The 14,005-nt window shown below is 34.6% G+C and overlaps 1 protein-coding gene across 12 annotated transcripts in view; it reads left to right on the top strand.

Moving 5' to 3' along the window:
• The window catches only part of ADGRL3 (adhesion G protein-coupled receptor L3), an 828,952-nt gene that overhangs the window by 723,268 nt on the left and 91,679 nt on the right, over positions 1 to 14,005 (top strand). For all 12 annotated transcript variants that reach the window (XR_007151634.1, XM_047856547.1, XM_047856545.1 and 9 more), the window contains 2 exons: positions 6,762 to 6,971; positions 10,007 to 10,227. Coding sequence is in view for 11 of the 12 variants with exons in the window: in XM_047856547.1 (XP_047712503.1) it covers positions 6,762 to 6,971; positions 10,007 to 10,227 (431 nt within the window). In the remaining variant the exon portion in view is untranslated. The remainder of the gene's footprint in view (positions 1 to 6,761; positions 6,972 to 10,006; positions 10,228 to 14,005) is intronic.

The raw sequence follows: 14,005 nt of genomic DNA, 5'->3' as shown, positions 1-14,005 counted from the left end.
CTACCCTCATCCCAGATACTTACAAAATCTTCTTTCTTATTTACTGCTCAGTCATTTCATTGCCTTTGAAAAGTTCTAACCCATCACTAATCTATTATTGGTTCATCAACTTTAATCTACCCTTTTTAACCTATTACTGTGTTTAACGCAGCGCCAGTAAGATACTTAGTTCCTACATTTTCTACTATCTTCTTTTCTGTTTCCTTATTTTATGGTGGTTGTAAATTTGGCTCACCAGATATGGTGAGTTAAATATTTTTTTTAATTCAAAGCAAGAAAATGTCAAATAACTTTGAGGCTGCTATGCTACACTTTTGAAACCAAGATTTGCTGAATAAGTTCCGTTGAATCCAAAGGACAGTTGGTTATGTATGTTTTTGTGTGCTCTTAGGTGCCAGTATTTCTCTCTTAGCAGTAAACGCCTGAAAATATTTAAATTGTTTTTTTTTTCAATGTAATACAAATCTGAAAAATTTTGCTGATTTTTTGGTTAATTTACTGTGAAAATATTAAATGCGGTTATGTTGTTCGTCTCACTGTCTTACTCAACTTTGACCTTCGTCTTCTTCCACAAGGAAATCCTAATTTCCTGAGTGCATTGAACCCTTTATTTTTGCAAGCATTTGCAGAGTGAACTGTGTCCGATGACCTGTCTCCCAAGAGTTAGAGCAATGCTAGGAACTGATTTACACAGTTTACACAACATTCATCAGAAAATAGCCTTTTGTAACCTTACTGGTCTTATGCTTTTGTGATACATTAATAGCAAAGCAAGTGCTCATATTTTTGCAAAAAAGAAAGAAAGAAAATTTATTTTAGTTATGTTCCAAATATTTCAGAAAGAGATAATGTTTAAGAGGCAATTTAAAAAATCGTATTATTATGCTTTAACAAATCTGACTGAACATTTAAATGATACATTATTATGCAGAAAGTTAAACAGGTTCTTGATAATTACTGGGCAAGAATTAATAATTATATGGAGTGATTGTTCAAGTAGTGTCTAGAAAATATAACTTTCTGAAATTATGATAAAAGAAAAACCATCCGGAGGGTTTACAAATTAATTCACATAGTTCATGTCCCATCTGGAAACACTTATGCAGTTAAAATGAAAAACATTTCACAATCTATTTCTCCATCTTGTTTGTTGACTTGCCTTTTGGACAATAAAGTTAGAAACATCAAGACTTCCACCAAAGGTCTTAGTGTACTCAGATTAATTAATTTAAAATCATGAGACGAAAATCACGTTTTCCTTTTCCATAAATTTGGATTTAGTTTCATTAAATGTACCTGTTTGTATCTTTGAGTATTTTACATTGACAGAGTGTCTTCCACAAAACATCATTGTTTAGGGCATTTTTTTCCCCAAATTTGACACTCACCCTTTTGTGACATTTGTGTTACTCTCTAAGCTCTCCATGGTGATAGGCAAAGCAAATTCACTGAGACAAACAGAAAACAGAAAATCACAAACTTTTGTAGATTTGACAAAATATTTGGCATTTCAAATATGAATAGAAATGTCATAGAAAACCTGAAAAACAAATATTGTTTTAATAAAAATTTCTTTCTAGAGAGTATAGAACCATTTCATTTTCCAAAAGTATCTTCTTTCTGGAATATCATTCTGGGAATCATTCTGTCATTCTGCTTGAAGATTTCCTTTCACACCTCTCCATCTTCTCTTAAGAAGTTAATCTCCTTGAATCTTTTGATTTTTTTGTCTTAAAAATTTTTTTTGTGAGTTTTTCAAGAATTCTTCCTAACAGATTATAGTAATCTATGTATGGTCAGACTCGGGGGGGGGGGCGATTAGGTATATATCTCCCGTTGCTACTTTGTCTTTTTGTTATAGGTTAAAGAAGAATATAAAGGTGAAATTGAGCGCCTTTGTGTTATATTATGTAAAATATATAAACACATTTGTGCAATAGTGTATGTAGAATTCAGATTCTAAAGTTAAAATCTGCCTCCTTCAGATAATGCAGGCACTTTGTGACCTTAATTCATCAATAGCACAAATATAATTAACATAAAATAAACTGGCAATGTTACAAAGTGAACTTAGGTAATTCATCAGTTGGTTGGAATAATGTTTTGTGTCCAATGTTTAATGTTAGTTAAAATAACATTAACATTTATTCTTGTCACAGTTATTATTTTTCTGATCCAACCCTTATCATTCATACAGACTTTTGATTATTTAAATGAAGGCTGCTGTCAAACAAGAAAATAATCCAGACTATTTTCAAATTAAAAAAGGAAATAAGAGGGGCACTTGGGTGGCTCAGTCGGTTAGGCGTCTTACTTCAGCTCAGGTCATGATCTCACGGTTTGTGAGTTCAAGCCCCACATCAGGCTCTGTGCTGATGGCTGGGAGCCTGGAGCCTGCTTTGGATTCTGTATCTCCCTTTCTCTCTGCCCCTCCCTGGCTCACTCTCTGTCTCTCTCTCTCAAAAATAAATAAACATTAAAATTTTTTAAAAAGGAAATAAGAAACATTGACTTTCTTGCTTTCATATATATTATCTTAATTACTTATCACAAGACGCTGAAGCCTCAGTCATTTTATCTCTATGTGTATGGGGCTTTTGATACTCAAAAGGTTAAGTAGTTTGTTCAAGGTAACAATTGTGAAGTTAGAGTGGCAGGGTTAAATCCATGCCTTGAGACCCTAAGACTTATTTCTGAAGTCTTCTTGCTTCGCTGCATAGTTTGGCCTCCATTGTCATAATTAATGTAACACCTTGATGTTTCAACATATCTTAAAATATTATGGTGTAACATCCTTCTCATTCTTCAGCTCTAATTTTCTTTATCTTTTAGTTAAGATTTTAGAGTGTGTGATTTAAAAACCAAAGAGTTCCAAAGATTGTGCAATGGACAGCATGATACAAATTTTAGTTTATAATTTAAATCCATTCTAGAAGATGGGGATAATTAGAGAGTCATTCAATCAACATATTAATTGTGCATCCACTCTATGGTATATAATTTTGTGTTATACCTGTGGATACAATTGTGATTAGAAAGATAAAACAATTTATTCTCTTGGAGTATAATTTCTAGAGGGAGACACAGACAGTAGACAAGCAATATTAACAAAATATATACTGTAGATAAGTGCTGATGAGAAAAATAATGCAGGAAAAGTAATAGAGAAAGAGTCAGAATGGGGAAAATGTGGTTGCAATTTCAGATATGGTGACTCAGAAAAACTATGAGAAGGTACCGTTTGAAAGAGGGACTGAAAGAGGGTATCAAGTAAGCCATGCAGCTGCCTTTTGGAAGAGCATTCCAGGCGAAGGGAACAGCAAATGCAAAGATTCTGAGCCTGGAATGTCTTTGACATATTCAAAGAATGGAGCAGGACAACTCGGTGGAATTAACTGAATGAAGGAGAGAATAGGAAATGGTGCCATGGAGATGCTGATGTTATAGTGCCTTGAAGACCTTTGAAAGACTGTTTTACTGTCATTGAGATAGAAGACATTGGATGCCTTTCATCAATGAGTCATATCATCTGAATTATATTTAAAAATAATCTCTCTTCCCTGTTGTATATAGAGGGAAGGGGGGTGAGGATCAAAGTGGGGAGATCAGTTAGGGGGCTACTAAAAAAATGGATGGCTCCAACCACTTTAGTGTAGTTGAAGTGATGGGCATATACCAGCTTTAGAAGGCAGAGCCCGCAAGATGTCCTGGTGGATAAAGTGTGGCATGTGAAAGAGAGGAATCAACGTGACTCGTAAGTTTTTGGCAAGAATACCTCAAAGAATGTTGTTGTTTACTGAAATGGGAAAACAGAGGGAAGAAAAGTTTGTTTGCAGGGTGGAGGGAGAAACAGGATATGATGAGGATCTCAGTTTTTAACATGTAATACTTGAAACCTTTTTAAGCATTCAGTGGAGATTAAAGGGATGTTAAACCTATACTGATATAGGTAATTCAGCTCTAAGGCATTTGGTCTAAGCAGAATGCGATTATCATCATCATTCAAAAACAAATATTTATTAAGGGTTTTTCATTTGTCAAACCTAGTAGTACTACATGTTGGGTTAAAACATTAATAAGATATTAGATTAATAAGATTTCAAGACACATAATGTTATGTATAGTACATGTTATAAGTGATTGAGTTATATAGTGCTCACAAACATCAAACCTTGGAAATAAGAATACTTGATCAATCATCATAGTGTTAACCGTGCCTAAGAGTTTTATTCAATTGGCCATCCTCTTGAAGGGGATGTGGTTTTTTTCATAGCTTGGCCTTCTGAAAGTTCTATTATGGTACACTATGATAAAGAAGGCTATACTTACAGCTTTTATTGGCATTTAATATCCATTGTTCTTTTCCTTTCATCTTATTTATAAAATTCAAGTGGTGAGTTGTATCCTGAAGGGCGCTGCTATCACAGTATAGTAAGCACAGGGTGGTTGGTGTTGATTTCTGAGCTAGACACTAATACCTGAAAGGTGAATTAATCACTAGACTTTTTTTGTTCTGTCTTTGAGTGTAATGTACTTTTCTACTGATGTTTTGACATCTGGTATTCTTCTCTTAATAACTCTGCATGGGGTTTTTGATGGACTTATGAAGGCACTGAGTAAAGTAAATACATTTCTAATAATGCAACTACCCAGACAAAGGCAGGAGTTTTTTGGTTTCTTTCTTTCTTTCTTTCTTTCTTTCTTTCTTTCTTTCTTTCTTTCTTTCTCTTTCTTTCCTTCTTTCTCTCTCTCTCTCTGTCTCTCTCTCTCTCTGTCTCTCTCTCTCTCTCTCGTTAGTGTTTTAGGTCTTTAGGATACATTTGAGAATGTATTATACCTGCCATCTTTCCCATTATAGAAGACTGCTGTGCTGAACATTGGTGCTTGATACTCAAACACAGCATCTTTCCTTTGAGTCAAAGAAGAGAGCAAATAGCCCTCTGTTCAGGGAACCGGGTAGCACTAACCACTCTCCACATTCAAATAGTAAAAGTAATTTAAGCTATCTGAGACCCAACACTATGTTAGTAGTGTCCCCTGGAGAACAAAGCAGTTAAAGCAAAATTTCATGTAGTTTTCTTTTCATGATTTCAGCTCCTTCCGAGAAATATACCTAGAGTTATGCAGGAATATTTCAAAACGGTTTCATTGACAGTGTGCTAGCAGAGTTCTGTATCAAATAACAACTGTGAAGTCTCATCTGGCAATCTGAGAAGAGCTATGATTTAGGTTACAGCATAGGGACTGACTTGTAAGAATTTTCATATTCAGAATAATCTTTGTATGACGTTTGTAAAAAACCTAAAAGTATGAAGTTTGAATAGACACAAGTAACACTGGAAAACCTGGATATTTATGTATTTTGAAAGTGAGTTAACAGTGTGGAAGACAACCAAATGTAGTAACCTCCATCCTAAAATAACAAGCAATGTGTATGATCTACACAGTGGAACAAGATGTCAATTAGAAATGCAGTTCTTTGTTTTTAACTAAAAAATTTCCCATCCTCATATTACACTTGCACTGCTTATGCACATATCCATAAAAATCGAAGTCACTGTTTTTTTTGTCCTTTAAAATTTTGTATAAATGGCATCATACAGATCCCTTTGCCACTTACATTTTTAAAAAATCTAATGTTAGGTTTTTGAGAAGAAGTCCTACTTATGGAAGTTAGGTCTTCAGGGCTTTTCCAGAAACTTGTGAAGAAAAGAGGCATTGACAGTCATGGACAATTTCTGAACTCTGCTCCAGTACCTTGGCATGCTGCTGTGTTGGGCCACTATATATTCTAATGCTTCACAGAAGTGTTTTGGGTAGAGTCAATCTACCATAGGGAAGGAATAGAGTCTGGAATCTTGGAACAAGGACAGAAATGAGATAGTACAAAGAACAAGGAACATGGATGGTATGGAACTCTCAAGATTATTTTAACAGAACCAAAAAAAATTGCAGTTTTAGTACAGAAGCTTTTATGAGCTTTTTCTTTTTCTTAGCTCTATCTGTTTTATGCTGCTATGGGGTATAGTAATACTGAATGCTTATTTTCCATCTATGTATAACAGGCTCTATTCATGCAAACCCTTCAAGGATCAAACTTCCTGATCTCCTTAAGCCATTCAATATGAATATAAATCCAGTGTATATCCTCACTCTTTTAGATCTTCCACTAAATAAATGGTGCGCATATGTGGCTGTTCATCAGAATTAACTGGGAATCTTTATAAAAATACATACTTTTATGAACTCAACCTTGGAAATTTTAATAAAGAACCTACAGAACAGAGGAATTGTATTTTTTTATTAAAAAATCCCTTGGTGATTGAAAAAGGATTTCAGTTGAGACACCACTTCCTTAAGCATATAGCTTAATTTTTTTAATAGAGTATTCCCTAGTGGGAGTTGTCAAAGAATTAACCTAAAAAAGTGATATGAGTTGAAAAAATAAAATTTTCCCTGAAATCTTAGGCCAGAATTAAGTTAGGTTGCTTCAACCATTTGCATCCTAAAAGCATATTTAATCAAGAAAGGTACAAACACTACTGACATCCCTGAATAGCAAACTGATTTAAACCTCAGAAAATATAAAATCTTTTACCTGTGGACTAGAAAACCTGAACAATTAAGTTATCTTATTCATTGTGTGTGCATAGGATATTTAGCGCATTATGATAATCATGCTTCATGAATCCAGGCCCTCATAAGACTTCACAATCTGTTATGCATAAGTGCAACTTATGGCTTTTCTGTTGTATTTCCAGCACAGTGATGCGGTCCATGACCTTCTTCTGGATGTGATCACGTGGGTTGGAATTTTGCTGTCCCTTGTTTGTCTCCTGATTTGCATCTTCACATTTTGCTTTTTCCGTGGGCTCCAGAGTGACCGTAACACCATCCACAAGAACCTCTGCATCAGCCTTTTTGTAGCTGAACTGCTCTTCCTGATTGGGATCAACCGAACGGACCAACCAGTAAGCAGCTTCCACTGATATTAGGAAAAAATGTCTCCCTCTCCAGCTTTCTAATACCCAAAATATTCTTGTTTGAAAGTATCCTCTCTTCTAGTTGTCTAAGATAATTGTTAATTTTCAGATCTTACTCAGTTTCCCTTTTTCATACCCCATTGTTGTAAAGAGGCAGTGAATGTTAAGGATGTATGAATGTGCATTTCTTGAGAAATTCTGTTCGTAACCTTGCAGTTCTAAGGAACTGTATCTCCTCATTAGTTTGTATGTGTGGGTGTTTGTTTCATTTTGTTTTTATCAGAGCAGAATATTGATGAATGTTAAATAAAATCATGTGGGGAATTGAAGAATATCTCTCCTGATAGATACAATTGTTATTTTTGAAAGTTTATCACATACTCTTTTTTTAAAGTTTATTTATTTATTTATTTTAGTAATCTTTACACCCAGTGTGGGGCTCCAACCCACAACCCTGATAAGAGTTGTATGCTTTCCTGACTGAGCCAGCCAGGTGCCCCCATCATATACTTAAAAAAAAAATCAGTTTATATCATATTAAAAACTTCATGTATAAAATGAGTTTTTTTAATTGACCTATTTGGAAAATAGTTTAAACAGTAGGTCATTTTTAGAATTTATAAACTCTTCCCAAATTTTGTTTGATATACATTTGTGCAAGTTCTGTTTTTACATCTTTAATGCCAGCTTTGTACTTTACTACTATGTTCAGTCATCAGAAAATGAAAGAGAGGAAGGAAAGAAGTAGGAAAAGTAAAAGGGGGAAACGAACTGCACCAGCCAAGTGTTTGGGGTGAAACCAAACAGAAAACGTGAATAACAGATAGTATCTAATTATTCAACAGACTCTATGCCTGCTTATACTTTTTGTGAGGCCCGTTCTATTTACTTAGGATTCATGCACATGGCACAAGTTTGCTTCATGACTAAACTGCAATTGAGAAAAAAAACTTCCATTTTTTTAGAGATGTGTAGGCATAATAAATAATTCATTCCCTTAATGCTGTTCTCTGGTATGTGTCCATAAGTATGGAGTACTTTACAATAAAAATGCAGTTGGATTCATGTTTGTGATTACACATTCATGATTAATGGCTGTAAAGGGTACAATTATGGTGATTTTACTTTTAATTGGTTATCATACACAAATGTGACAGCTTTTCCCATAAATGCATACATATGAATAAGCAATCAAAGTGCACATTGCTTTCCCAAAAGAGTTAAGTCTTCTGATAACAAAAATTAATAGTTGAGGTTCTAACTCTAAAAAGCAAGAAATGGAAAACTGTGCTATTTCCAAGAAGAAATCATTTCATTCTCTTGTTAACCTGCAATTCAAATGCTGTGTGATTTCTTTTCATTTAGAAACCTTATTCATACTTTTGTTTCCTAATGTACATATGGTATGACAAACTTCACCACACGTTGTGTGCTGCACAAACTAACTTCTGACAAGTAGCCTAGAGAACAAAGATTGATATGAAAAAGTTGAGTAGAGTGCATCTTAGCCCAACTTGTCTTTCTTCTTGTTGCTGGATAAGTGTCCTCTTCCTGCCTTTTCTACGGTGAGTAGGCTCGGCTTTGTCTCTAGCCTGGTGACGTGAGACATCCTCATCGCCATCTCTCTTAACTGACTTGGCCTTTGTCTCTGTCTCAAGGATCATACTTATCATTGAATCTGTAATAATCTGATGATTTCTATAAATTTGTTGCCTTTTTCTAGTAGGAGCTATAGATTTTTAACTAGAATTTCTTAAATTAAAAATAAAGACTGCTGCTTCCCCAAGGAGTGAGAATTCCAGAACTCACATAAGAAAATGAATATATGGTCAGCTGAAACTCGTAGTGCCTTAGAGAATATGCCAGAGTAGGGGCTGGCTGTCTTCTAGGCCAACATTTTTTATGATAACAGAAAAAAAAAAAGAAAGAAAGAAAGAAAGAAAGAAAGAAAGAAAGAAAGAAAGAGAAAGAAAAAGAAAGGAAGAAATAGAGGGAAAGAAAGTACTCTGGAGCCTTCTATTTTATTTTATTTTATTTTAAACCTACTTTTATACTTTTTAGTATGAACTTCCCAATGCCACCTTAAATCCTTTCTGAAATCAAGCAGGGAAGAAATAAACAAGCAAATAATAATAATGAATTGGTGATCCCATCACAAAATACTATAATTATTTTATTTTTATTTTTTAATCGTTATTTATTTTGAGAGAGACAGCAAGCATGAGCAGGGGAGGAGCAGAGAGAGAGGGAGAGAGAGAATCCCAAGCAGGCCCCATGCCATCAGCACAGAGCCCGCTGCAGGGTTGCAACCTAGGAACTAGGAGATGGTGACCTGAGCTGAGACTGAGTCAGATGCTCAACCAACTGAGCCATCCAGGCGCCCCTCGTTTTGAATTTTAAGAGCTTTTATTCTCCTTGGTTTTAATGTTTCTCTTTCATTTATAATTGAAGAATTTAATATGTTAGAACACCCATGATTTAAGGCCAAGAAAAATAATTCATAGTTTTATTTTTAAAACTTTAATCTCAGAAATAATTATCAATAACTAGGCTCTTATTAGAACTTTTTCCTAAATTTTATTATTATTTTTCCTTATAATACTATGCTGTCATCTGTTAGACATTATTAGTAGAATGTTAAATATAGTTTTGAAAGGTAGGTTATACTTAATTAGGTTTTAATATCTGAAATTTAAGAATCTTATTTAGGTTATTTTTTGACAGACCTATTGTATTACTGCAGTCTTGATAAAATTTTTTTTAAGTTTAGTTTTATTCACTTTGAGAGAGAGAGAGAGAGAGAGAGAGAGACAGGATCCCAAGCAGACTCCATGCCATCAGCACAGAGCCCAGTGCGGAGCTCAAACTCACAAACCATGAGATCATGACCTGAGCCGAAATCAAGAATCAGACGTTTAACTGACTGAGCCACCCAGGCGCCCTGATAAATATTTGTTTTGATGTTATGGTAGTTGGTGATATTTCGTTTGGTTGTCATTCAAATCATTTGTTCTCTTTCCTAGATTGCCTGTGCAGTTTTTGCTGCCCTACTACATTTCTTCTTCTTGGCGGCCTTCACCTGGATGTTCCTGGAGGGAGTGCAACTCTATATCATGCTGGTGGAGGTTTTTGAGAGTGAGCATTCACGGAGGAAATACTTTTACCTGGTTGGCTATGGGATGCCTGCCCTCATAGTAGCTGTGTCCGCGGCGGTAGACTACAGGAGTTATGGAACAGATAAAGTGTAAGTTTATGTTTTCTTTCCTTTTTCTTTTTCTTTTCTCTTTTGAAATCTAGTTGAAATAAATGCCTTGTATTTTCTTGGAAGCTAAGGTCTTTATATCACCACATAGCAATAGATGTTTGAACTGGAGAAGCAAATGGGAGTAATTCAATTCATGAGTATACTTTTGTTATGAGGTAGAAAGAGGAAAAACCTTGAGATTCAGTATGATTCTGTTAGAAAAGAACTTAATTGTCCCACAACTACATCATACCCTTGAGTAATTATAAGAAGATGATTGTTTTAATATCTTTCAGAGCATTGAGACATTTGTCAAATGTAGAACTAGCTATGTCAGAAACTGTGTATTCAGAGGACAGTGTAGTCCCTGATATTAATGGCTTCTGTTCTTCCTTACCTGTCAGTTCTAGTTACTGGAAATAAATTTATATCATTAACAGAAAGAGAGACAATAGGAACAGGGGCAGCTTATATTTTTCCCTTTTTTTTCCCTAGGCGAGTATTGGGTCATAGAGATGAATTTTGGTTTCAGTGTACGTTCAAATTGGTGAGACATACGTGTAGAGATGTCCAACATACTGGAAAGGAATTCAGTGAAAAATATTTTTGTAATCCACATCAATATAACAGTTGGAACCCTGAGCATGAATGGAAGTTTCAATAGAAAAACATTAGAAAGAAGACCAAGATAGATCTCTGATGAATACCCACATTTAGGACATAGATTGAGGCGGGAAAATAAAAATAGAGAAAGGCGAGAGGTGACCAGAGCCTTGAAAGAGAATCATGAGGAAAATGAGAAGGCAGTTTCAGGATGGTGTTTCAGATCACCATCTGTAGTGTTCTATATCAAAGATAATTCAAGTAGGATAAGCACTGAGGAAAAATGATTTGTCCTTTGCAACAATTATTTTGCTAGTGCTGGAAGCAGAAACCAAATTGGAAGATTCAAAGAGAGAAGTCAATAGCAAGATAGTAGAGTTTTCAAGTATTACCTGCACCCTGAAAAAGTTGGAGAAATAATGAAAGGATTAACTCATGATAACGGTAGTGAAGTAGAATTTTTAAAAATAAAGTCCGAAGAATGTCTAGGGTGGGAAGAATCAAGTTGATAGGAGGAGACTAATAGAGAGAAAATATCTTATGCTTCATTTGTATTTAATATAGAGAGAGGCTGAATGAAAAGGAAAGGTCCTGGGGGATAGAAAGGCATAAGATTGTACATAAGATTAGGAAAACCTTATTTAATAATGAAAGTGGCATTGGAATTCACATGGTCCAAAACATTAATTTTACAGATGAAAAAAAAATTTCAGATAATTAATTGCCTGGCCCATGATGCTAGAGCTAGTTAGTGGCAGATGTGTGTGATAAAACAGGTCAGATTTATTTCCACTAAACTAGGATGTTTTGGGAAGAATAAAATGACCCCTCTCTTCTGAGATGAGTATGAAGGAAAGAAAAGATAAGATAAATTTCGAAGTGGAAGAACTTTTCCATCAAGCAGAAGAACCTGACTTCGGCTGAGTGAATAGGTGAGGTCATTTGGAGAGGACAGGAGATTTGAAAAGCCTTGAAATGAGCACTATGGAAAATGTGTTAAGGAGCCAATTAGACATTAATAAGATTTCCAAGCAGTAGTGAAGGCTCAGATGAGGTTAGATAACATCAATTTGTACAGAAGTTAATAAGCCAAATTTCATGACTTGCCACCAGCAATCAGCAGCCTGAATATGCTGGCAATAAAGCAGCTCACTTCCCAGAAGAGAGAATTCATAAGGAGAGAAGACAAGCAGAAGTGTTACTGGGAGCACAGTTAAAGTGGAATACATGTCTGTTCCGAGGCACGAGCACTGTGATTGAAAGAAGACTGTCTCACTTCTGTTGATTGTCCCCCCTCCTCCCCCGCCCAGAGTACGGTGAAGGCTATGTGAGGCCATTTGTCTAAATACAACAATAATAATTTCTTAATCTGACCTTTATGAATTGTGGTCAAGTCTGAGTTCATTTTGTGGATCCCAGTGACCACTGTAGAACAAATTAGGATTAAAGACATTAAAAATGTTTGCCTCTAAAGACCTCTTAGGGGTGGGGGGATTAAATCAAAAGTTTGTTGTTGTTGTTGTTGTTGTTGTTGTTGTTTTTAATAACACCTTTATTGATATAATCCATATACCATAAAATTCACTCTTTCAAAGTGTATGCTTCAGTAGATTTTAGTACATTCACAGTTATACACCCATCACCACCGTCTAATTTTACAACGTTTTCATCAACTTAAAAAGGAACTCTCTAGCAGTCACTACACTTAGGTCATCGGATTTTATACTTTAATTAATGTACATCCCCTCTCAGATATTAAGTTGAGTGATATGTAATTTTTTGTGACCTTATAGCATTCGAATATTCTTCTCAATAATTTCATTTTACTCTCTTGCAGTTCCTGATTTGCTTTTATTTTATTTATTTTTTTCTTTTTAGATATTTCCAAATTTTCCTGTTACTAAACTGACTCAGACTTGCTTGCTTTGTGTTTTAGTCATTTATTTTGAGACAGATGTCATTTTCTGGATAGTAGGAATCTATCTTTTCTTAGAATCAATAATATGTAAGTCTCTTGTGACTGTTCAATCTTTGGCCATCATTGCTTTAATTTCCTGCACCATAACTGGAAGCTCTCATTTACTGACATTATTACTGTGTGGGAATAGAGGCTAATTTACTTCCCAGGCACTGATTTAAAATAAGCCTTGATAATAGTTCGGTTCCACAATTATGATTTTTCCCAACACAAAGAGCAACAAAGCAGATATAGAGAAAAGGAACGATAGATGAAAGAGGGAGAGAGGAGAATAAGGAAAATTGCTTAAAATTCTATCATAGGCAGGCATAGAGCATTTGGTGGCTCTTTTGTGCATCTTAAATACATTGTCCACAGAGAGACCTTCAGAATACATGGAAAAAAATGTTTAACTTCTACCGATTGGGAATTCATCCAACCCAGTGTCTATTTTGCCCATTGAAGAAGCAGGTGTGGAGAAAGAAACATTATTCAGTCATTTGTATTTACTTGAGAAGCTGAAATGAACAGATAATGTTTTCTATCAGGTGTTTAATCAAGATATCTTCTCAAAGAAAAATATAAGCAATGAATTTTTACACAACTCGAAGGATTTCTATGTATAGAATTATATATCTTGTTCCTTATTATCAAATCGGTCTTTGTTGTTCCAGTTTCTGTTACTATTGTTCATTGCTTTTATTTGACTTTGGATGGCATTTCTGACTCCCTGTTCATCTCCTCTTTTTTTCGTGTAAATCTACTATCTCAATTGCACTGTTCCTTTTGTTTGTCTGTTTACCAGCGGCCCCTTCTTATATGCTACATTGACTTTTTTTTTAATACAAATCCAGTCTTAAATAAATTGGAATTAGCCAGAATTCAGAACATATTATCAGCCACTTTCTGTAAATTCTTATTAAGCTCAATACATTGAATTTTTATGTCTAGGAAATCTATTTCACTTATTATTGGAACTTTATTATTATTATTAAGTTTTTACTCCTCAGTTTCAACCACTCAGAGTACATCTAGAATAAAACCATTGAATATATATTATAGTAATCCAAATAATAATAAACCTTTTTCCCTTTTCTCTCCTCTTAATGTACTTATATTTTACTATACTGCCAATGAGATTTTATCTCTGAAAACTTTAATAATAATAATAATAATAATAGTAATAATTGCTTACATTTCTAAAAAGTAGAGAAGCAT

The sequence above is a fragment of the Prionailurus viverrinus genome, chromosome B1 (assembly GCF_022837055.1).
Source record: "Prionailurus viverrinus isolate Anna chromosome B1, UM_Priviv_1.0, whole genome shotgun sequence".
Lineage (NCBI taxonomy): Eukaryota > Metazoa > Chordata > Mammalia > Carnivora > Felidae > Prionailurus > Prionailurus viverrinus.
Note: the sequence above shows the minus strand (reverse complement) of the source record. Positions and strands in the feature narration are given on the sequence as shown.